General features: G+C 34.7%; 1 protein-coding gene across 6 annotated transcripts in view; it reads left to right on the top strand.

Annotated features, from left to right (window-relative positions):
* The window catches only part of HEATR5A (HEAT repeat containing 5A), a 59,441-nt gene that overhangs the window by 18,730 nt on the left and 15,204 nt on the right, over positions 1–25,507 (top strand). For 5 of the 6 annotated variants that reach the window (XM_085225160.1, XM_085225159.1, XM_010711656.4 and 2 more), the window contains 19 exons: positions 1,028–1,188; positions 3,495–3,750; positions 4,844–4,999; positions 5,760–6,010; positions 9,123–9,234; positions 9,964–10,116; positions 11,734–11,833; positions 12,588–12,697; positions 14,161–14,324; positions 14,436–14,611; positions 14,928–15,033; positions 15,794–15,984; positions 16,388–16,547; positions 17,644–17,833; positions 18,438–18,607; positions 21,181–21,207; positions 23,122–23,260; positions 24,209–24,388; positions 25,237–25,476. In XM_085225160.1, coding sequence (XP_085081286.1) covers positions 1,028–1,188; positions 3,495–3,750; positions 4,844–4,999; positions 5,760–6,010; positions 9,123–9,234; positions 9,964–10,116; positions 11,734–11,833; positions 12,588–12,697; positions 14,161–14,324; positions 14,436–14,611; positions 14,928–15,033; positions 15,794–15,984; positions 16,388–16,547; positions 17,644–17,833; positions 18,438–18,607; positions 21,181–21,207; positions 23,122–23,260; positions 24,209–24,388; positions 25,237–25,476 — 3,042 coding nt within the window. The remainder of the gene's footprint in view (positions 1–1,027; positions 1,189–3,494; positions 3,751–4,843; positions 5,000–5,759; positions 6,011–9,122; positions 9,235–9,963; positions 10,117–11,733; positions 11,834–12,587; positions 12,698–14,160; positions 14,325–14,435; positions 14,612–14,927; positions 15,034–15,793; positions 15,985–16,387; positions 16,548–17,643; positions 17,834–18,437; positions 18,608–21,180; positions 21,208–23,121; positions 23,261–24,208; positions 24,389–25,236; positions 25,477–25,507) is intronic. The other variant, XM_085225161.1, reaches the window with a different exon arrangement.

Here is a 25,507-nt window from a genome sequence, read left to right as displayed (position 1 = left end):
GAAGAAAACAATTAAAACTGGTATTTTTATATTAAAGTAGGGGGGAAAAAAAACCCTTCTCTGTCCTCTTTATAAAACTCTTCTTTTTGCAAACAATGTAGTTATATAACCTTAACACTTCAGTAACACAAGAAGCTCATCCAGCTGTTTTGGTGGTTATTTTTAGTAGTGACTCCTTAGATTAAAAACAAGTTAGACCTGCATGAGACGGAAGCTGGGTTAAGGCTGAGAGGGGCTAGGGAACGAAGAGGGAGTAAAACATGAGGACATACATAGTTACAAAATTTCTGCTTTGAACGTGATAACCAATTGGTTATCAATTATTATTATTACTACTTTATTATTATTACTGCTTTATTATCTAAAGTCTTCTTATGTCTTCTTATTCTCTATCTCATCAAAATATGAGAAATAGAGTGAAAAACACAAAAATTTTAGATTGCTTAGTTCACACACAGTGCAGTAATCATGTGAAGTTTGCACATGCACAATTCCCAGCATATATTTTAAATGAATTTTCTGCCGGGGAATGAAACAGAATAGAAATTAGAGATACCTTCTTTCCAGCGGATTGCAAACACATTCTATTACTCTCATTATTTTGGGGAATTAGTAGTAAGTTGAGAAGGTTTTTGTTTTTAAAAGTACCTTTTGCAATGTCCATATCTGGCTAAGCGTAACAGGAAGGTAATCTGTCCAGTCTTGAGTCTGGAAGAGAAAGTTATCTTTGGTGAGGTGGATGAGTTGGTCAGGGCTTTCATGAAGCTTAAGATAGTAGGAGTAGGCTATACAGAATGATCTATGGAGAAGGTCTAGTTTTGATGGTAAATACCATACAGAGAGCATACGTGCATATGCGTGTGTATGTGTACATGTGTGTTTGTATATAAAATCGTATTTGGATTTGATTGTGTTATTGGTTTGTGTAAATCCATTTTTTCTAAAGTGATTGGAGTCAGAGCTTTACCTCTGAAATACGAGGAAGTTCTACAGAGCTATTCCTCTAAACAATTATATCTATTTTTAGTATCAACCAAGCATAACTCCCGCAGAATCTCTTTGGAAGAAGTAATGGAGCTCTTAGGAACTGGATTTCTGCGTGGAAGTTATGGATTTCTACGAGCCAGTGGTGATATGCTGAAAGGGACCAGCTCAGTCAGCAGAGATGTTAGGGCTGGAGTCACACAGGTTTGTGTTACGTTATTTATGTTGTTCTAAGATTGCTGAATATTCCTACAACTGTTTTATTTTTATATATCCCTTATTTCATCCTTGTTTGTGACAAAATATATACAATTTAAAAATAAAAATTTTCGCCTTGAATTGTGCTGGAAAGAAGATTTCTGTTGTTGCTTATTGTTTATATGGTAGTTTGAAACTTTCAAAATGAAGTGTATGTTACTAGTGAAATCTTTAAGTGATATAAGTAATTGCTTTCATCAAATTGTTTCTTATTAGTAACATACTGTCTTGTGCCTAAAATTTAGAGGGGGAAGTTCAATAATTTTTTAAACATGGAGTGGTTTCCTAATATAGGACCATTCTCAGTCCCATTTTGAAAGAACGAGTTCTGCTTTGAATAATAAGAGAAACAGTTTACTGACACAAAGCAAATATTTGCTGACTGGTTTTGTTGTGTTCCAAAATGCTTAGTTAAAGGATAGAACTTTAACTGAGAAGAGCTGAAGTCAGAATGTGCAGTGCATACTGGTAAAAAGTGTAAATTTTTGTGATAAGCTAAGTGCTTCTTGCAGTTAATGTTATCTTAGTCAGCGTATACATGTGAAGACCTACATATTCAAATGTTGTTGGTATTGATGAACATTTACATGTCCAACAGTAGTGATTATTTTAATGTTACAGTCTGCACAAGTATTTGTTATGTCAGTACTTGCCAGTAAGAGGATTTTTAAGCATTTCAACTACTGTAGTGCAAAAAGCAATCTCTAAATTAGACAGGTTGTCTTCATGTTCAGCTCATGCTAGGTGGGAATGTGAACTTCTGGCAGAATGACAGAAAAGCCAGGGAAAAATATTTTCCTAGAAAATGCATGCCGGACACCAAGGGTTTTCTATATATGCAGTCATTTGACTGATATATATATATTTTTTTTTCCCAGGAATAGGTATTTCACTTGAGTATTTTGACTACGTGTACTTTCTTAAAAAAAAAAAAAATTGTTTCCATTTTTCATGCATTTCTATGCTAATGCATACCAGTTCTAGATGGTATGCTCTAGTTGTGCTACCACAGTAAAATCAGTGATGTTTCTGTAAGAAACACAGTTTTGTGTATACCAATGCCTGTAAGAAGGAAATGCTTTTGTTTATAAAATGTATTGCTTGTTGTTTGAATTACAGTTTATTATAATTTTTAAAATCTATAAGAAAAATTCTGAAGATGGCTTCTTATATATGGAAGAATAATTTGTATTTATTCAAGATATGGTCAAGTTCAAGATGTAGCCATGGCAGTATGAGTCTTTGCTACCCTATTCTGTTAAATTCCTCCATTTTCGAATCTGTAAAACAGTGGTAATGTACTGGTACATTATTAAGCCTAAGTAATATTTGTTAAGAGCTATTAATTGCTAATAGGATTTTCTTGTTTCTCCATCTGCATTACATCACTTTCTTTTGTGTAAATAGTTTAGTCATTATTGTTGTACACAAGTGGCAGTATATAAGAAGTAAATAGAGAAGTTTGTTGATTTGGGTAGTATATGTGAACTTTCTTTTGAGGACTATTGCATATTCAGTTGCATATAATCATTTTATGGCATTCACTTTTCTTGGTGGTAACACATCTATTCATTAAAAAACCTAGCGCATGCATATAGAAGGCATTTATAAGGGAGTGTATTTTGTAGCAAAATAAATGGTGTTCTGGTAATTAGATTTGTAAAGTGACACTGCATTCTTTCTCTTTGTTGTGATGTCCACCGTCTTTTTATGGTACCTCCACTGCAAAGCAAACAATGAAAATTCATTGAGATCAAGAGCAGTGCTCGGGGGCTGCAAATGTTCCCTAATTCCAAGCCTATAATAACAAAATTCTCTCAGGGTTATGGGTTACAGTATTGTAACATAGTAGTTCTTAAAAAGCATTCATACATTAAATTTGTGTTCCGTGTGCAGAATGTTAAATAGCTAGGAACTGTTATTCAGTGAGACCAAACGCAGTGTTTTACATAACAAGTGCCTGTGCAGGGTAAACTGCCATTTCTCACACTCTGGAATGAAATAAAGTAGGCAAGCAACTTGAATTAACTTACAGTCAAACTAAGCTGTGTTATTGCTAGAATATTTTTTAGGGCTACATTTTTGCCCTGCTACCTGCAGGTGAGAATGTACCAGATTTATGAACTCAGTTCAGTGATTTTGTATTTCTGGCATTGCACAGAGGCATAAATAATTATATACGTGGGATAGCTGATAGCAGTTTTCCAGATGATTTTCCTCTAAAATATGACTTCTTTTCAAATCTTTTCCAGGCGTATGTGGTATTTGTCTCTACATTAGGAGGACAGTGGCTTGAAAGGAACTTCTCTGCCTTCCTTTCTCATATTCTAGATCTTGTTTCTCAGTCTCACCCTAAGGCTATTCAGAATCAGATGGATGCTATCGGCTGTCGCTGCTGTGTTTCATTTATCCTTCGGGCTACAGTAGGAGGCCTTCTTGGGGAAAAAGCTCAAATTGCAGCTGCCAAGGAGATTTGTCAGGCCATCTGGAAACTGAAGAAAGTTGTGGGTATGGATCTAACAAGATTATCCATTTGGGCCTCTGTTTTTTCTTTAAGTGGTTGTCTAATCCAGAAACTGCAGAAAAATAACATCTAGTGCTGATTTATTACCATAATAATTTGGAAAGCTTTTGGTAGTGTGTTTTGTTTTTTTACATGGGCTGTTTCTTTTTTTTTTGTTAGTATGTGTGTAGATAATAATTATTATTTCTTTTTTTACTTTAGCTACTTACTCCCTAGCAAAATCACTCTAACCACTTACAAATATAACAGTATAATGAATCTGTGCAGGATTGAAATGCAGGCAGTATTGTAAAATGACAGTTGACAGTTGATACGCATCTAGCCACGTTCTGCTTTCCTGTTCAGTACATATGACACTACTGATAGTTTGTTCCTAATTGTAAAAAGGATATTTCTCCTGAAGAAAACAGGTAGTCAGGTACATAGCTTCCCGGTAAACTGCTGATCTCCCACCATCATCCTTGTTGAGAGGATGAAAGAGAATACTGTGCTCCTGCATACTGTGTTCTGTTTACGTATCTAAATGATAAATGTCTAAACTGACACGATAATTTGTGTCACAAAAGATGAAATTAAGAAACAAAACAAGTAAACTTTTTTCTTTCCATTTTTATTTCATCCCTACTACTGTGTGTATCCTCATTCTCCCCCTTCTTGTGCCTAATTCACTGTTGTGCTCTTTCTTTCTTTCCTGTGATTTTTTTCCTACTATGTGTATAATCTGACAGGTTATATTCATTCCTTGTCAAAACATGACCTCTTAAAGTCATCTTTGGGAAAGCTGGAAATAGCATGCTTCTTACTAGCCACGTTCAGATCAGCAGTTTGGTGGTGGTTTTTTTTTTTTTTTTCCATTTTGTCTTTCCAACTGCCCTCACAGACATTTAAGCGATAGAAATACACTTGCCTTAATAAAGGTAAACCTTTATGAAAACAATTTGATCAATGATTAAAATGGTAATGATAAAAGTTTGTTTAGTAATACAGACAAACTACCATAGCAAAACCCTTTATCTGATCGCTTTGTTTCATTTATGGTGGCAATTTCATGGAGTTCTTCCTATGTTATGTTATCAGATGCTACAGTGAGTGACAGTAACTTGGAGACACGAATTAGTACAACAGATGTAACAGCAAGTCAGCATGTACTTGTGTGCGCGCTTCAAGAACTTGGAAGTCTCATCCATGGTTTAGGAACTACAGCAGCACCATTATTACAGGACTCCAGTACAGGTATGTGCCCTGAATTTTTTCATGTACGAGAGTATAAAATATATTCCTATTTTTACTGTGATCTTCTATGATTGCTTCTGGCTGGACTGTTAACTCTTTAAAATTCGTTGGCATGGGAAATAGTCAATATGTGCAGTTTGTAGCATGCAGTCTCTTCACCCGGTCCTCTTTAATTCTGGACTTTCCGTTTCTTCTTCTAACAAAAAGGAAGAAGTTAACTTTTTGCATGCCATGTGAAATTTTCGGGCCTTGACCTAGGAGGTTCAAATGATCTCGTCTGCGCTATTATGTTCATTTAAAAATAAAAGATAGGAAAAAAGATTAGTATTAAATTTAACTTCATTAAGAATTGTATTTAAACTGAGTCAGTTTGATCAAGATGAGAGTCTTCATCTACTTTTCTTGCTTGCAGTAAGAATGTTTTCTTCTGGATAGGTTCATGTAGGTGTCTTTTTTCCTTGAATGTGTTTCTGATTCCTTGAGAATGATTACAGAGTTTTTAATTCACATTGGTGAATAACCAGATGATATTTTAGGGTTTTTTCACTCTCTTACTTCTTGGGGTAGTATTTTCTTTAAAGAATTGTAGGTTTTAAATTTGACGACAAATATATTTTGTGATAAAATCACTAATACTTTTAAAAGAGAAGTACAGAAATTAGATACTTGATGATTCCTTATACATTTTGCTTGTTGACATCGTCTTAGAGATCATCTGTTTGCCAGCTTCTTAAATGTATTTATGCATTTTATTTTTCAGGGGTTCTGGACGCAGTAATTTCTGTCATCCTTCATCCCAGCATTCCAGTTAGACTCACAGCAGCTTGGTGTTTACGCTGTATTGCAATAGCATTGCCCTCCTACGTGTCTCTACTGTTGAATCGTTGCATTGAACGTCTGAATGCATTGAAATCCTCCCCAGAAGCAGTAACTGGCTTCAGTTTTGCTATTGCTGCTTTGCTGGGTGCAGTAAAACACTGTCCTCTGGGAATTCCACATGGAAAAGGGAAGGTATGATCTGAATTAAAGGCAAATATTTGATGTTTTTTTGCAGCAATATTTGCATGTGTTCTTCATCACATGATCACAAAACCCAAGATACTGATGTAGTATTTTCTTTCTGCAAGAAGGAGATTTCAAAGCATAATCATGAAAAAGTGTTTTTCTCAGATGTGCCAGGATTTTGGATTTTGGGGGAAAGTTCATTAGTGATTTTTATTAACCATTCATACTGATATCTTTTTGTAGTGGAGAAGATTGTTAGTATTTCTACCCTAATAGAGGTCAATTCTCTGGAGCTATGAGGACTTAAATTTAACAGCTCCAAAAAAGCAGTTTACTCGAGGAAAACATTTTTCGAGTGGAGTTAAGTTTTTCAGAATTTATAACAAAATTATTTTCAAAGGATAAAATCTTCTGTAATTCTGTAGTTGGGCTAAAATAGAAAGATGTCATTTTTCTTCCTCTTTTATCCAAGAAAATGGTCAGCTGAAGAAGTGCTGAAATGTAGCAGACTTTGCCAAAGGAAGAGATATTTCTTTTAATAAAAAATTTAAGTAAACAGACAAGTCTTACTGCATGCTACAATGTTAGAAGTAAATTTCCTGAAAGAAAGCTCATTCAAACATAGTTTAAGCCAAAGCAATATTTTCCAGTCTCAACAATGACCCTGCAGTGTTCATTTTAGTCAGGCATTACACCATAACAATAATTCTGTTTTATCTTGGAAAATGCTTAGTTAAGTCCAACCATTTTTAATCAAGTCTGACTGATATACATTTTCTTATTCCTTCATAGGATTTAACAGAAATCAGTTTCTTGCGTAGTCTAAGATAGTTTTGCTATTCTCTCTGTTGGCATGGATAGGATATACTGTGCTCTGAAGTTTGGGGCATATCCAGATAGAGAAATGAAGGCTGGGAAAAGAAGCTGTTTCCACCTCAATGACTATTGTATCCACAGAGTTGCTCACAGTTGGAAAAACATGGTGCAGCACAAATATCAGCAGTACATGCTAATTTTCTGCAAAATGCAGAAACTTACCTTCTCGCTTCTTGTAACGTCCATTGGCTCTGATTGGGATGTTTTCAGGAGTGGCACGCTTTGATGAAAGGGCTGTGGATTTTGTATTATTACACCTCTGTGAAATGAAAGGAGTGCTTTAATATAATAGCACAACATCACTCTTGCAGTGATTCCAGGCCACCTGCCCACTGCTGCAGAGCTCTGGCAATTCCACACCACTCCCTAGCAGACATCGCTAGCTAAAGTTCACAACATTCAGTGTATTAACTGCTGATGAAACAACTTATATTAAATTTAAAAAAAAGTCCATTTTCTTTAGCTTTTAAAACTTTTCCTAGTGATAGAATCACCAGGGGCTTTCTCTTTCAAGGGGAAGGAACAAAATGAGGTTGTTTGCCTACTTGTACAGAAAAGTACTATTCAATACTATATACCTAAACAGTATCTATTTGATGGGGAAACTTACTAATTTACAAAGCTTTCTTTTAGAGAAGTAGAATAGAATCAAACAGTGCCAATAGGAGGTATGGGAAAGCAAAGCAAAGTGTGGGAGAAACAGTGTATTTTGTACTAAGCTGGCAGGGAGGGAGAACAGAAGAGCTAACAGAAGCCCTTCTCCATTATTTTCTAGGAGCACTGCCAGATTCCAGACTAATTCTTCTGAGGAGCTGAAAGAGAGCAGTGTTAAACAGAGCAGTTTTGAAAAGGAGATGCCAAATGTAGACAGTAGTGACCTGGACAGAAACTGTTTTAAATTTTACCTTTGATAGAGTGGTTAGAACTACAGGTAGAACCTCTTCAAAGCAAGGAAATAATTAGTGGGTTTATACATAACATTCTGTACTTATGCTGGTACTTCAAAAAAAAAAAATCCTTCAGAAATATGTATTAGTACATGAAGAGAAAAAATATTAGAAATTATTAGAAATTAGAAATCATTAGAAATCCTCTCTAGAATGCTTCTTTATCAGGTAATTTGAATATAGTAAATTAGTCATTTTTATTGGTATGATTTAGCAAGGATGGTTTTTTAACTAGAAACAAATACTATAAATCTATTAAACTTATTCATTTGCAGCCAATAGCACTATTGAGGAAAGTAATATTTTACAGTATGTTAATATCTAATGAAATTCTGCATGAATCTGCAAATTGAAAATACTCATGAAGCCAAATTTTCATGTGCAAATTTTCATGGCTTTGTAAATGTGCAAATAAATTATAGAGAGCTATTGTCTGTACTGTGGCTTTTAATGATAATATGGGTAATGACTATTGGTAATGGTTTCTTATTAGTAATACTACTTTGTAAACAATTTGTTTTGGCAATCAAATATAATGCAGTAAGAAAGAAATACTTTTTAACACTTAAGAAATATGCATGTAAGACATAATATGAGGCCAACCAATTGCAGAATACTTTTACAAGCTTTTGCCATACTGTGGGCAGTTGTCCGTGGACGTATGTATGATCTTCCATGCAAATTCTAGGTAGCTTGTGTTCTTTTAACAGGTGCAGATTATCACCTTGTGTTTTGCATGTCAGAGATCACATGCAGTTATTGTGGAGAAGCTGAGACAGGATTGATTTATGTCTTGGCATGCCCTGCTTTCCTGCTTGTTTATTCATACTATTTGTTGAATTGAGTACTGTCAGCAAAAATGGTAGGACATATTAAAAAAAAAAAAAAAAAAAAAAAAGACATGTTACTCCTCTCGATACTACTTCTGAGCTCTAAATCATATGTCTCTCTTTGCTTTCACTACATAGTGGCATAAGTAGAATATCAGAACGCTTTTATCCTTCCTATGCATATTTGTATCAGAGTTGTCAGTTCTTATTTCGCTATTGGTAGAAGAAGGGACAAAAAGAGGCTAAGTAACATACCTGGCCCTCCACAGCACCTGTTGAAGCCATCATAGACTAGTAGTGCTGTCAGTCATTGCAGCTTCATAAGCCTAAGTGTGAGAGGAAGATGATGTTCCATTTGGGAATAGGGAAATATGGTTAAGTATTGCAGCAAATGCAATTGGAAAAAATATCTGATAGTTTCTAGGATGCTGATGCTCTTTTTTTTCCCTCTCTTTAACTTTGAAGGTAATCATGACTGTAGCAGAAGATTTGTTGTGTTCCGCTTCTCAGAACAGTCACCTTTCAATGCAACGAACGCAGGCTGGATGGCTGTTAATAGCAGCCCTCATGACATTAGGTAAAAGCTGTATACAATTTTACTTAACTAAGCTCTTCTATGTAAAAAGGCTGTTTGTTTGAAATTTATTATTAGATTACTGGAAACAATGTTTGGAAGGCAGAGAGTGGGTGGGACTGCAATTAATTAAATTTAGAAGACGAGCTTAAAAGTTAATCAAATGTCCTTGTGATTATGAATATTTACAGTGACTTTATTTTTTAAAATATCGTATTAACTTTGGCTGGGATAGAACAGTTTAATTCTCTCTATATGTTACTGTACTTTCTGATTAGTGATCAGGTTATTGGCTCTAGTGTCTGTTGTCAGTTTTATTCATGTTTTTTCAGTCACTTGTTTTCAGCTATTATTTCTGCCTAACACTCCTGGGAGTCTCTTGGATTAAAGAAAACACACCTTGTACATTAACCTGTAGCAAATGTTAGCTTTTCTGAACATTGCTATTGCATATCACATCTCTTTTATGCTGGTGATCCACACAGTCTGTGCTCGGTAAGACAGAAGTCATAGGTGATGACCTACTATAAATGTATCAGTTGGTATGAAGTCATGTATGAACGTGGAATATCAGGTAAATTTCCCATCTATGAAGTATGAGTAGGTTGGGAAAATAGCATAAAGATGTGTTTGCAGCTGTAATGATTTTGTGAGCATAGTAAAAAGAACCAAGGAGAACTCTTGGATATCTTTGAGTCTTCACATAGGTATTGACAGCTGTCATGCCAACAGGTCCTGCAGTTGTCCAGTACCACCTTCCACGAATACTTTTGCTGTGGAAGTGTGTCTTTCCATCATCTCCTAAAGACCTAGAAACAGAGAAGACGCGAGGAGATTCATTTACATGGCAGGTAACTCTGGAAGGCCGTGCTGGTGCTCTCTGTGGTAAGTTGAATGTACAGTTCTTCGTAGTTAGACTCGTAATTTGCTTTTCCTTCTGAAAGATCAAAGATACTCCATATTGCTTTCTTTTTTTTCCCACTGGGTGGTAGAGGATATATTTGTCCCCCAACATTACAAGCTTGTGTGTGCGTATGTACATATATGTATATGTGTGTGTATATGTAATATGCGTGTGTGTATTTACCTATGCATATCTGTGTATTCTCTCTACAACTACCTGAAGGGAAGTTGTGGTGAGGTGGGGTTGGCCTCTTCTCCCATGTAGCTAGTGACAGGACAAATGGGAATGGCCTCAGGTTGTGCCAGGGGAGATTCAGGTTAGACATCAGGGAAAACTTCTCCTAAAGACTGATCAAGTGCTGGAACAGGCTGCCCAGGGAGATGGTGGAGTCTCACCGTCACTGGAGATGTTTAAGAAATGCCAAGATGTACTGAGGAGCATGGTTTAGTGGAAAATATTGGTGATAGGTGGATGGTTGGGCTTGGATAATTTTGGAGGTCTTTTCCAACCTTGGTGATTCTATGATTCTGTGTGTATTTCATAATTGTATAAACAAACAAAAAAAATATTGCTGGTAGAGGGGTTTTGCTCACATTCTTCAGTTCAGTTGACCAGGCTGTGAATGATATAAGCAATGCCTCTCTTCCTTAGCATGTATATCACAGTAACATCTGAGGAACCAGGATACGTTCTCTTGTCTCCACATTATTATATTTAGTGAACGACCAGTTTTGCTTCCTAATAGCTGACTTACAGTAAAATAGATTAAGTGCATCAGTCTAGCAAATTTGCAAGAATGGGAAGACTCAGGTAAAAATTACAATTTGGCTGCTATCTGGTAGGCTGCATTTTCTTCATTATGAAATATTGGGAATTTGGGTTTCTAAGATACTGTTTCACTGCTCTTGAAGTACTTAATGCGTTGCAGTCATAAATTCTGGTATACTATAGAGTCTTTTGCAAAGCAGAAGCATGTTCCATAGTGTAGCAATCCACTTTCTTTTACTGTTAAAATTTGTCAGGAAGTGTGGAATTCAACATTAATTACTTAGGTTACTTGTAAAATAAAATTAACATTTTACTATTCTATTATTGTGGAAATAGGTCTTTTATGCTGTATATTTTCTGGGTACCTCTTGAAAAAGTAATTCAAATTTAATTTTCTGTAAATAATAAAAAATACTTCAGTATATGTAAGCCGTTCCTTAAAACGTAGTAATTAAGTGAAATTTAAAGAGAAAAGTAGCAATGTAAGCCATAGGTAATCTAATAATGATGCTTCTCCCATATCTTTTTTTTCTTTGTTGCTGTTATTATCATGGAATTGTCATGAAGTTGAGTTTTGTTCCACAATTCAATTCATACCAAAAAGTAAAAAATGCTTTGGTGCAAATGTCCGAGCTGAGACACAAAAACAGTGTGTTTGTGAATGTGTTTTTTTTCATTTGTGATTTATCAATTTCTTAAGTTACTATTCAAAATGCCTTTCATTTTTTTTAATGCTTCTAAAAATGGAAATTTTAAAATTTTAAGTGAGGTAATTGTTTTTTTTTTTTCCTGTGTATGTCACTTTAATTAAATTCAATTTCCTTTTTTAGCAATCAAAAGCTTCGTTTCCCACTGTGCTGGTCTTCTTACAGATGAAGTTCTTCAGAGACTTCTTCCTCCTCTCCCAGGTGCTGTTGATTTACTGACACAGTAAGTGTATGAAACTGTTAAATGCAGTTCTGATTTTGAAAAGCTACAGGGGAATTCTCTTGCATTTCATTTAGTGCACTTTCTAAAGAACTTTATTTTCAAAGCACAAAAATTAGAGTGTAGGATTTAGCAGTGTCGCAACTTTAGCTGCCGTAGTAATGTGTATTGCAGATTCCAGAATTGTATAGAGAAACTAAGGAAGAAGTTATTATATCCTTTTATTAAATTAATGCCTTTTTTCTGCTTCATTTTTTAAAATCAAACTTGCACATTCGTTTGTATACGTGGTCATTCTTTTTTAATACAATAATACACAATACACTGGGACAAAAAGATTTATAGATGGTTATTTTTTATACTTAGATTGACAGCTAAGCTGGAAAGGATTTCATAATTTAACTTTTGCCTTATCTCAGAATAAGTAGTGATTTAATGTGCTAAACTCTACCTTGCTGTACTCCACCTTGCAGACATATCTGCAAAAATTAACTGTAATAAATACAGGTGCAATCAAGGACAATAGAAAACTTTATTTATTTCTCTGTTATTAAATTTAAAAGAAAAGACAGGAAATGTTAACTGAAAGGTTCTCTCAGATGATGTGAAATAGTTTAGCTTCTGCTGTTGCTACTGCAAATCAAAATGGTATTTAGAACACATACAGAAATTATTTAGTAGGTTCTGGTACAAACAGAACCAGACTTAGTAATCCTTGAAGTCTTTAACATCTCTAATGCACCTTTTATGTTTTAAGGCTTTCTTCAATCTCTAAGTCTTACGGAAATTCTTTAAAAACATCATCAACGGTTTACAGACATAAACTTTATGAATTACTGGCAGTATTGCCTCCAAAAATGTATGAAGGTATGTATTCTTACAAAGAACACCCTTAGAAACATTATAGGTGCATGTTTTAAATTTTTGTTCAACATACATTCAGCTAGCGAGATTTAGTTTAACCTTTTGTAACACATTTTATTCCTTCTGTTTATATTTCATGAAACTGTAACGAAGTCACAGTGATCTTGAAAAGCTAGTGTTTGTGATCCTTTTTTCCCTTCTTTTAGAAATAAAGACTTTTGTGTTGCTTTTAGTTGAAACTTGAAGGTAGACAACATTGTGACTTTTTAATTATTTGGGGAATGGACTTCCTTTGATACCTGTTTTACTTCCTTAATTCTTAATCCAAGAAATATAATTTCAACATTAGCTAATCGAATGTGATTCATTGAAATAATTCAACTTAACAGGCTCACAGAATGGCTGAGTTTGTAAGGGACATGCGGAGGTCATCTGTTCTAACTCCTGCTCAAGCAGGGAAATCTAGAGCGGGTTACCCAGGACCATGTCCAGACGGATACATTAAACTTATCCTTTTCAAATTGATGATGAAATGTTTGCTTTTAAAGAAAAATGTGAAGAAAATCTGAGGACAGATTCACTGTTCTTTAGTAGAACATAATTTACCATATTTAAAATCTAATTTTCCAGTACAGTGACTAATAATAGATCAACTAAAACATTGTTTTTTGTCATTTTAAAATTGTCATCTGAATAGTTCATCACTTATTGGACTGAAATAAGGAACCAGAGCGTTTGATAATTATGAAGTGCAAGGGTGTTTCATCAGGACAGAGAGATGTGCCAGCCAGTCATTTAATTGATTGCATCCTCTGTATCATGGAGGGAGTCCTTCCTCAGATAATCTGCTCCATCTAGTGGTAAATGCTCCATGAATTCTCAGAAGGATGAATCTCTGATTTCTGTCTTAAAGCTGTTGTCAGGTTCTAGGTCTGAATGTAACAATTGCTGTGTGTACACTATACTTATGTATACACTGTGTAAGATTTGTTTCTGAATTTAAGCTTAAAATACCAGATGTGACAACTCCATGCCTCAGAGTAAGTTTGTTCTTTTTTCCTTTTGTTAAAGGAGATCAACATTTTATAGCATACAAATATTTGAGGTTGAGCAGATTTAGCAGTTCTTTGGTTTGAGATTTCTGCATATAGTCTACCTATTGAATTTTCTGTTTTGCAGCATGACTTGTAAAGCCTGAATCTTGTGATAGAGCAAGATCCTAGAGATCCTAGCCAAGAGTGTTATAATCTAGAGCTTAATCTAGAGTTTAAAAGATTTTTTGGGGGGAAGGGGGGCGGTGGGTTTTTTGTTGTTGTTGTTGTTTTTTTTTAATAATAAATAAATAATAGCCTTAAAATCATAATGCTAAATTAACAGATGTAATTTTCAGCATTAATACCTTCATGCTCACAAAATTTCGCATTGCAAGTAATTAAGAAAATTTTAAAAATACTTTTCATTTAAAGGAAGTTTCCATGCTGTTCTGAAAGAGTTAGTGGTGGACTTAACTATACCAGATAGCCAGATTGATGCCTCTACGTTCTTGCTTCCACCTCTTTGTCATGAGGATGATCTCCTTTTACTTGGCCCCTTACTGCAGGAGACTGACCACCAATTTATCGAAGAGCAGGTACTTCTAGTGTACTGGTATATTGTATACTGGTAGTATTGTGTTTTCATTCGGTTCTACTTCTTTAGGTCAGTGCAGCTTATGGCTTGATCACTTGTATCCCTCTTACAGCTCCTTTTAGGTAACAGTGTAGCTGGAGGTAGCCTGGAATTCGACCCTTACTCGATATATGAGAAACTTGCAAAACGTGATTCAGTACCTAAACCGCTACCTCCCACGTTGTCTGTAATCGGTGCAGCAGCTGGTCTTTTTGGAGTTATATTTTGCCATATAGCAGAAACTCACAGGTAATGTAGTAACTTCAACTGTTGAGAGATTTGGGGAATGCTGAAACGTGGTCAGAGTACTTGAGATCAAACAGTAGAAAACAATTCTGAGTCAGTTATGAAAGTGAATTCCATGAACCACATTAATAAAATCATTAGGGTGAGAAAATTATTAAGTGTTTTGTTTGAAGTTGCTTGTGATGAAAAGACACATCCAGAAGTAGGTTACTGTAATCATGTTTTAGTCGACAGCTACTTGATTTCTCAATAAGATAAGCTGGATTAGTTTTCTTCTTTTTTAAAAGTTCTCTGAGTTTTTTTTCTGTTTTTGTTTAAGGCTCCAAGTGTTAGAACAGTTGTTGAATTCTATAAAGCAAACAAAAGGATCACGACAGCAAATAGTGCAATTAAATGTTGTATCAGCCTTTTCTACGTCTTTAAAGGTAAATCTCCTTTGTTTCTCTCTCTTTCCCTTCCTCTCCATTTCTGAAACACTGCTTCCTTTCATTCAAATGTGTCTATGTAGACGTTCTTATTTTGATTCATCATCAAGTTAACCAGTCCTGCTATTTTTTGTGGCAATATTTGTATTTGTAACGTATTCTGTAAGTGCTTCAGCGTCATAGTTATTTTTCTATTTTTTTAAGATTAAAGGATAATGATAAAAATTTGTAGTATACTACAGTCTTTGCTATTGTAATTCAAAAAAGAAAGAGATGGGAAATTGTGTTTCTGTCATTCCTGTCTTTATCACTATTTCTCTCAGATTTCTTACTGTAGAGAAAAAAAAAAGATAAATTTTTTTTTTAAACAAAAGACTGTCATTTTTTGCCTTTCCCTGATACTTTGTATGCATTTTCCTCTATTCATGTACAGTTTTCATTCTTTCCTTTTTAGGTTTTTTTCAAACTAAAAATGTTTTCATGGCAGACAAGAGCTTTAGTAGTGCAATATTATATTTCTGGCAAATTTAATATGCAATTCAGACAACTGATCCATTGTTTGCAATTTTTTTTTTTTTTTTTGACTGAAATTCAATTAGGATTCTAATTCTTGAAGAGCAAATAAAAATTGAGGAACTCTACAAATAAGATGGAAAGAAAATGAAATTCCTTCTTCAGACCTTGTAATTTTTTGCGTAACTGACAGAAAAACATTCTGATTACTGTACTGAAGTTTGATATACCTACTATCTATTTTTAGCACTTGGCTAACTGCAAGGGAAGTTTAGGTCCAGAAGAAGTTAGAAGATCTGCGCTGACATTGGTTCTGAGTGCGTTGGAAAGCAATAATCCTCTTCTAAGGTGTGCTGCTGCAGAGAGTTGGGCCAGGTTGGCTCAGGTGGTTTCTGACAGTGCCTTTACTGGTGGATTAGCACAAGTTAGTTTTGACAAGTAAGTTCAAAGAAGTACAGTAAATTTTTGTTTGAGTTTATAAAAACACTTAAGAAATACTGTGATAATAATTTGAAGAAAAGTTGCAGAAGCTGCTTTCCTTGATGTTCATTTTTGAAGTAACAAGAAAAAGCACTGTTTGATTTCTGTATGCAGCTCTTAGATTTTCTGTTCTTTAAGATAATAGTCTTAAGTAAGCACATAGACTTTCAGATAAGTTTAATGGCCTGTAGTCCTAGCAAAATTAGTTAAGTATGTCTAAAATGTTTTTGGTACTCCTTTCAGATGATAGATGATTAACTTACAGTTTTGTCAGTGTAACAATGTCTAATCAAGTATTTGTGCTTATGTAATATTAGTCTTGGTGATCACATTGACAGCTTTCTTTCCTTGTAATTAATAGGCTAAAATCTGCTAGAGATGTGGTATCAAGAACAGGCCATGCTTTGGCACTGGGGTGTCTGTATAGATACCTAGGAGGAATAGGTTCTACTCAGCACCTGAATGCATGTGTTGGAATCCTTTATACTTTATCTCAGGACAGTACTTCTCCTGATGTACAGGTACTCATCACTTATCTAAAAATGTTATGTTACAAATTAACTGATTTATATTTTAGCATAAATGTTCTTTCTTACATTTCACAACCTGTTAGATGCATCTCACAGGTGATGAGTGGAGTAGTAAAAGCAGTGAAAATAGCCCATGCTCAAAGTCTACCTTCCAAACAAGACCTAGAATGAGATAAGAGAGGTTCTTATTTTGATGATCAGTGAGAGTGATAAGGCTAAGCTAAACTGTCTTTATAAATAAGATCTGATGTTTCAGGAGTAGATTAATTTCATAGTCACCATATCTTGACCTTAACTAGATGGCACCTGCTTTTGTTTTCTGTTCTTGTTTTTGTCTGCTACAATACGTGCCTCACAAAATTTTTCCATGAAGGCATGTGTAGTAAATAGCTACATAATAGTTTAATACAATAAGGGTTTTGAAGCCTGAATGCTATACAACTTAGTCAGTATAGTTCTTTGAGTAAGGCAAGATGTTCTGAAGATTAATTCAGAATGATTTCTCTGTGCCTAAAACTGCTTTCTATCAGAATACTTTTAAGAGACATAATGCATATTCTATGTGTTTCTATAAATCTTAAAGAATTTTTGTAACCTCGTCTACAATATGTTTACTTAAAGTAGCACTGTGTGTTGATGTGAAACAGATTTGGTCTCAATTACTTTGCACCAGTAGCCAAAATGTTGTTTCAACTGCTCTGTTATATTAACTTTGGTAACTATTGTTCTTGTACATGGGACTATAAAATGTTTTACAAACAATGTATCTGAGGAATAATACTAATAAATTAATTTACTATTAATTTCTTTTTTAATAAGCAAGGACAATTTTAAAACAGTTCTTTCACTGCATAACAGAGTTCCTAAAAAAACAAACAAACAAACAAACAAAAAACCCTTATATATATATTCAAAATTGAACGTGTGATTATTGAAAGTTCTTTCTAACACCTCTCAGTTTGCCTCTTTGAAACCTAAAAGTACGACTTCTGTTACATTTATAAATTGAATTTCTTTGAACTATCAAATTTTTAAAAGATTTTGTTTATCATATTTATGTTACATGATTGCTTCTTTTATTTTATAGGCATGGGCACTACACTCTCTGTCACTGATAGTAGATTTAGCTGGCCCCTTGTACTATGTGCATGTGGAACCTACCTTATCTCTTGTTCTCATGTTGCTGTTGACTGTGCCTCCTACATACACTGAAGTTCACCAAAGCCTTGGTCGTTGTTTAAATGCACTTATTACCACACTGGGCCCTGAGTTGCAAGGTGAGCAGTGTACAATATTGTCAACCTTTTTTGGTTTAGCAACAAAATTATTAAATATTATTCAAATGTATAATTAAAATCCAATATGCAAATATTGAGTTTTTTCTTTCTTGCGAGATAGTATTCCATAGGCCATGAGCTCATCCAATCAAGATGGCTACTGTTCTTCCAAAAACAATGTTTCCTTTTGACATCTTTTCCTTGGTTTGGAATGGCTCTCCAAGCTGTGTCTTGGCTGATAATTCTTACATTTAGCATGAAAATAGAAGGTATTCAAAGCTCAAATGGAAGATATTCAAAGAGTTTGGAGCCAGTCTGTCTTAGCTGTGATGCAGATATGTAAAATTTGGCTGGCTAGTGGTGCAAGTGGTGCATATTTTACTGGTGCAAGTAAAAGATTTACTTACCTGAACACTGAAATTTCCTGAGTCTGATATCCCTCAGGGCAGTGATATCAGAGTATAACAGATATAGAAAATGTTCTTCAAAAGGATGAGTTATGGGTGGCTTGGGAAAACAGATGAGTTATCATCTTTTGAAAGAGAAGTTGATGTTTTTAAAGAACAAATGAACAAAATTAAGTTGTTTTTTTTTTTGAATATAGGTAGCAGTGCTACATTTTCAGCCTTAAGAACTTCCTGTCTCTTGGGCTGTGCAGTGATGCAAGATAATCCTGACTGCCTTGTTCAGGCTCAAGCCATCTCTTGCCTTCAGCAGCTTCACATGTTTGCTCCTCGGCATGTCAATTTGTCCAGCCTTGTAAGCTGCCTATGTGTGAGTACATGTTTACTCATCCATATCAATACGATACTATCAATACGATGTATTTTAAAATCTTGTGTTCAGAAATGCTTTAAAAATGCAGAAGTTTTCTTAACTGGTGTAACTGATCGTTATGTGATGGTGGGATGTTTCATATCCACTATAGGCATGTATTCTCTATGTTTTTAATTATATACTCAGTTTCTGCTCCATCTTAATGAGCACACATTCTGTAGAAATCTTGTTCTTCTGAACTACTTTGAAAGCGTGTTCTTATTGAATCCAACTATCTGGCAGAAAATGCCATCCATTTTTGCACTGGATTTTTACCGGCTATTTTATGCTGGCCATTGTTTTTTCTCTGCTGCATTTATGTCTTTTGTGAGGGGGGAAAGAAATCCTCAGTGTGTGTACTAATCAACCAAAACAGTTCTCAGTAATTATTTTTAATGATGGTGAAAAACTGTAGATTTCTCTATTTTGTAGTTTCTGTAGAACTAATTATTTAGAGTGTTAACTTCTTAGTAGTTAGTATAACTCTTTAAGACAAATAAGATAAATAAAATTAAGCATTATTTTATTGAAGAGGTGTTTGTTTTTTTTTTATTTTCAGCTATTTATTTAATTACCCAAAAGTATTTGTTTTTAATAGCTGCTGTTCCCAAACACTTAGTTCTATCAAGAAAATAACGATATTTTTCCAATAGCTATTAGTTAATTGTGTCTTTTTAGGATCTAGGGTTTTTTGCTGGTTTGTTTGTGAATAAAACTCTGTCTAATATCCCTGTAAATCAAAGGTGAACAACAACAAAAAAAAAAACAGAAAAGACAATAAAATGATTGTTGCTTTGTTGTTTGTTGTTTGTTTTTTTAAAATTTATGTTGTCCATCACCATTCTTATTTGCATTTCCCCCTGAGTAGCATTTGTATATCAATAGTAGCCATATAGGCCATATATTGGCTTTGTATAAAATTCAGACACTTTCTATTTATCTTAATTTTGCCTGAATGCAAACATGATAAACATGATCGTGGGAGGCTGGAAACACTTGGAAGGACAAATTCTTTTAGACTCACATTGTCTTAAGCATGAAATTTACTGGTTACAGAAGAACTGGACCTCATCTGAAGTATTCTTTCTTCTAACTTAAAACAGCTATATTTTTTTCTGGGTAAAGTGCAGGGTTTTGTTTGTTTGTTTTTAAACTGATAGAGTCATAACAAATCACATGATTCATTCTCTTGGATAGAGGATGTGTTAGCATTTAGGATCATTGGATTGTGCATGGAGTTTGCAGTCTGCTTCCATGTTCAGTAAAACCTCTTTAACTGATAACAAGTAGCTCCAAATAAAGAGGAGGTCATGAATAAGTCTTTCTGAAACCAGTGTTGCTGATTCTGACAGTTCACTCATGAATGAGACTTCCTGTTAGAAACAGGAAATGTTTGAGTATGTGCTTTACAGATCTGTGAGAAGGTAGTTGCACAAGCAAACTTACACATTTGCAAAACTCACCATCTTTCCCATGGAGTTTCCACTTGCTGCATCACCATCTAGGTAGGGAAGCAGAGCAAATCATTGAATTGGCCCTGAGATCTGCCTTTGACTGTATTTGGCATGCAGGGTGACTTTTGGCAAGTCATTATCTGTAAGTGCAAATTTTTACATGTTATGAACAAGGTGTGACGCCGCTACTCTACATTTGGAGTCTTTGAAATCAAGAATTAAAGCTAGATATGAGATACTGTGGATATTCACTATTATTTATTTAAGACAGAAAAATAAGAAAAGTAAAGAATCTGTGGTCAGATAAATGATCTTTAAACTTGCTTCTCTATCCTCTTCCCCTATGATTTCCAGAAAATTTATTTCAAACTTGCTTGCATTAGGCTTGTCAACATAACTGATGTGGCAGCTGCAAGCTACCTCCTCCACCTGTGTTCCCATCCCCTAGAGCAAGACATCTCTAGGACTCCAAAGTATTTAGGCTATTTAGTTTGTGACTATTTTAGCACTGACAAAACATGAGTCAGGCAAAGACTTCACCAGTTCTTTTTTTTTCTTCTTGTTGTGTGTTTGTTTGTGTACATGTCTGTCATTATTAGCAGCCCTTCGACAGCTTCTTCAAATGTCCCTTGTTTGTCAATTTGATCTTTTTCCATGGGTCTTTGCATCTAACAGAGTAGAAATGATATGCTTTTCATCATGCCTACCATTAGCTCTAACAATTTCTTTTAAATACAGACTTCCAGAGACTTTGTCTGTGGAAGTTTATGATGTACTGAACATTAATTTTCAGCTGTTAGATGATAAAGATATTTTGAAAACATTGATAGGTCATTACGTTGTCATAGTTCTGGTCCCTTTAAATACTAATTTTAAGGGCAACTGGCTTGTGATTTACAGTTTTCAATGTAAAATATAACTGAACCAAGCAAAATAGATTTTTGGCATGTTTGACATAACGTTCTGAACTTTAGTATATATTGATTTTACATTTAACGATCTCCTCGTGTAGTTGGTATCACTGATATTTATATTTTTGGTTTTGTCATGACTGGTTTGTCATTTGTTTTTGTGCAGGAAATCTTGTTGGATAATTCTGTGTTGGTAGGTCTCTGTGCCTTGTTAATCCTGAACTGAGCAGTTTGCAGTGTTGTTTTTATATTTCATCATTTCTCTTTTCCTTTTAACCATTTTAATGTAATTCCTTTCAGCATGTCAGTTGACATAGGATTGTCATCCTAACCTTCCTAACTTTCTGCAAATCACACACTTATATTTTGTTTATGTGCTGAGTTAGGCACCATTTTAATCTTAACGTGTTCAGTGTGGAAAGGAAACAATTTGTTCATTTAAATTTGTATGTGGTGCTTGCATTGCTGTGTCTTGTTTAGTCATGTCTTCTACTCAGAACGTGGGAGAATGAGAGAGATGAAAAATGTGCATCTTGCTTTGTTCTGGGCTTGAGTCAAATCCTCTTTTTTTCCCTTTTAAAATGAGCATGCAAATTGTGCATGTCCAACTGGCAGTAGAATGTGTAGCCTGCTTGCATAAATGTTCCATTAAAAGCCTCATTTTTTGTTTTTACTGTTTCAGTTGAAGTATTTTGCAGAAATGCTTACAGAGTCAGGTTACTTTTCTTTTAGAAGAAGTATGCAGGTCTATCTACATGTGTGTTGAATATATTATTTGGAGTGTTGTAGATTTAAGTGCATGCATGAAACAAAGCTGAAATTTTTGTACCACTTACTCTTGTACTATGTTCTGAAGTTGTTATTTTTAACTAATGTATGTATGTTAGTTACTTTGACTAACATATGTTGACCTGTTGCTGACAATGAGCAGCATGACCATACTGCAAGGTTTCTCTGCAGCAGACACTCATCTCTGTCAGTTTTAGTTAAAGGATTGTGACGATTTTTGCACAGTTGCAGTTTTGCACAATTTCCACAAGGATGCACAATTGATTAGCTGGAATTCATTACGTTTTGTTTTGTTTTTTTTTAGTGGTAACCCAAGGTTAAATTAGAACCTTGCTTCTAACTAAGTTCCTTAAATATTGGTGTAGCCAATGCGTGACCACATAGTTGGTTCATTAATCTTTGGCATCCCCTTCAGAATGATCTTAAAGCTGAATGCAAGCAAATTAAAGAGTCAAAATGCTCTACTCTGACAAAAAACATTGAGGCTATGGATTTTTTTTTTTCTAGTGGTTGTTTTTGTTTCGATTGTTTAAGAGGTTTCTCTTGTTCCTGTATTAATGAACCTATTCTCATGTATTTTTTAGTATTAAGTAGCAAACAAACACTATGCTGGTGATGTTAAAAAAAAAAAAAAAAAAAAAAAAAGATATAAAGTGCTTTTCCTAGAAACTGCTCAGGACAGCTGATTTGTCTCAGTATGATGCATTCACCAGTAACTCCTATCCTTCCTCTTACCTTTTCTAGAATAATTTAATGTAATTTGACAGTATAATATTTTTTTTGTGATGGATTTTGCAGCCATGTATTTTGTTCTTTCTTATAAACATCCTTGTATGCATGGAGTTCAAATTTACTAAGGTCTAGTCAATTGGCTCACCCTTGTTTACACTGGAGTATCCCCAGTTACTCAGGAAGATGATTTAAGTATATTTCTCTCGCACTGAGATTTCCAACCCATTATGTATACTTTATGATCATTTGTACATTGAGGCCGTAATTCAGCTGTCATTGAAGTTAATGGGATCTTTCTACTGATATCAGTGAGAATTTAATCTGGCCCAAAACTTTCTTCTAAATTACATTTAGAGAGAAAGTATTTAAAATATCAATATATTATAATTCATTGTAGAAGTTACAAAATCTTTCATTCGAGATTAAAAAAGAATAAAAAGGCAGCTGAGCAAAATTAGCACCAGTTCCCTGCTTACTGATTTCACATATTTTCACAACTGTAATTATTCAGAAATCACTGGCCTTACAGAGGTATGACTGTAAAAGCTTATTAGCCATCTCATTGTTTCTTTTTTGCATGTTTCAGGTGAATCTCTCTAGCTCATACTTGTTATTGAGACGTGCAGCAGTAGCTTGCTTGCGTCAGCTTGTGCAAAGAGAGGCTGCTGAGGTATCAGAATACGCTGTTGCATTAGTTAAAGAGAGCAGAGAAGACTTTACTCCAGGTACTGTACTGAAGAGCTTGACACACTCATAATGAATTTTAAACACATTCTACTATGGTTATGAAAACTTTGCTATATTCTGTTGAAGTCTTGAACCCCAAAGATTGTTTGCTTCAGTTTTCTATATATTTTGGAAGCATCCAAACCCTTGTGAGTGACAAAATGAATATACTTTTGTTTTCCATATATTGTAGATAGTAAGGGTCACTAATCTAGAAGAGGAAAATGCAGTTCAAAAAAATTGAAGCCTGACTACCCCATAGCTACATATTCCTGCATCTCCAACACCTGCCTTTGTAGTCCTTACGCACCTTACACGGTTTTCATAATTAGTTTTATTTTTGTATATAAATCTCTTCCTAAAGTAAAAATCTGCCACTTTGCGAAGTTATACAAGAATTTTTGATGAAAGTTCTGAGAATTAGTTAAGTAATGATCATCAGGTGTCCCTAGAATTTTTTACTACCTTGGGGTTTTGGAGCCCTTTTTTGTTTGTTTGTTTGTTTTGCTAAAAGGTCTGAAAGTGATCATCTTTATGTACCCTTCTATGAGAATATGGGGTGATAAATTATTTCACTTTGGCTTTCAATTCACACTGGTTTGCAAATTTTCAGAAGATGCATAATAACAAAAATGCAGATTTCTGAACTTGGTAGACATTCTTTTTCAGGAGCTCAGATGCTGTGCTGCAAAATTTGGAATAGGATTCTTGTCATTTTCTATCGGATAACTTTTCCTATTGGTAATATCATCTGTTAAAGTTCAAAGTTGGTTTTGTACCCAGATGGCTTAGACATGGCATTAAAGCAATATAGATTATTATTTCAAAAATATTTAATAATTAAAGGCTTGTTGTCAAGCTACTCTGTGTGCAACCTTGAGTAGGGTTTCTGTGGTCATTACTTAGTTTTGGGATGTACAACATTGATCTCACATTGTTCTTTGCAGATATTAACATCAGAGAAATAGGCCTGGAGGGGGCATTGTTGGGCTTGCTGGACAAAGAATTGGATCAAAGATTGTGTCGAGATATCAAAGAGACTCTGAGTCATATGCTTACTTCAATGGCAGTTGAGAAACTCTCTTTTTGGCTGAAGCTTTGTAAAGATGTTCTTGCTGCCTCAGCTGGTAAGTACTAATTGACTCTAGTTCAGAATACAATAAAAATAAAGGCAGCAACAGTACGTTATGTCACTGAAGAAAAATATTCTTCTTGAATGTTCATGAATGTATCATCCTCAATAATGAAACACTGGTCAAGGGTATAGTGTGAAGTTAAAGGTAACTTAGTTCTTTCAGAGTATGACTTCTTCCATTTGTATTGCCTTTTCACTATTGAAGATGTTTCTGTAAGCATTTTAGTATGTCTTCAGTGATGATATTCTAGCTACATTATTGTCCTAGTGTTAACTTATTTCCGTAACAGGAAGGGAAGCATAATACATCTGAGCTTGCGAATCCTGTGCAAGTGCCTAGAAGAAAAATACACAGACCATCTATTCTGTGGATGATAGGAATGACAGAGATCCTATCGTTAATGAACTTTCCAAACAGATGGAATTCATTACTGTGCTGAATATTATGAAAAGATTTTTTTCTGCTCTCTTTCTCTGTTGCTCTCTCTCGATCTATGATAGAGAAACTTCTTTGCATTTGAAAGGGCATGAGCTTCATATGTGTCATTTATTTTAAAATAATATTTTTTTCCTTCACTTCTTTCCTGCAGTTCTTTGTTTACTTTCACCATATTGATCTTACTTTCCAACAGGTAATATTAAAGATGTGCAGACAGCCTTAGTGCCTTTATTTTTAATTCTAGCATTGACTTCCAGACAATGAAATTAAAGAGATTCATAGTGAGTTGGTGGAGGCTGGAGACAGACTTTAAAGAGATTCTCTTATAAATCCTTCTGTAATTTTTAGCTAAATAAAATTAACTATTCTTTGTCACTTTTTTTCCTGTGTCTTAACAACAGATTTCAATACAGTAGCATCAATAGATACCACTCAAGAGGAAGAAACTGCCAAAGTGGATGATGCATCCATATTAACATCTGAAAGTGACGAGAGGTTCCATCCTTTCAGTAATCCGCGGTGGTCCACCAGAGTTTTTGCTGCAGAATGTGTTTGTAAAATTATAAACCAGTGCGAAAATGCAGGCAGTGCCCACTTTGACATAACTTTGGCTCAGGAAAGGAAACAACGTGATTCAAGAGGTACATCTGAGGCACTGAAAGAATCTCAGAG

This window comes from Meleagris gallopavo, chromosome 5, assembly GCF_905368555.1.
Source record: "Meleagris gallopavo chromosome 5, MGAL_WU_HG_1.1, whole genome shotgun sequence".
NCBI classification, from domain to species: Eukaryota; Metazoa; Chordata; class Aves; order Galliformes; family Phasianidae; genus Meleagris; species Meleagris gallopavo.
The sequence above is the reverse complement of the archived record's forward strand: the minus strand, read 5'-3'. Positions and strand labels throughout refer to the sequence as shown.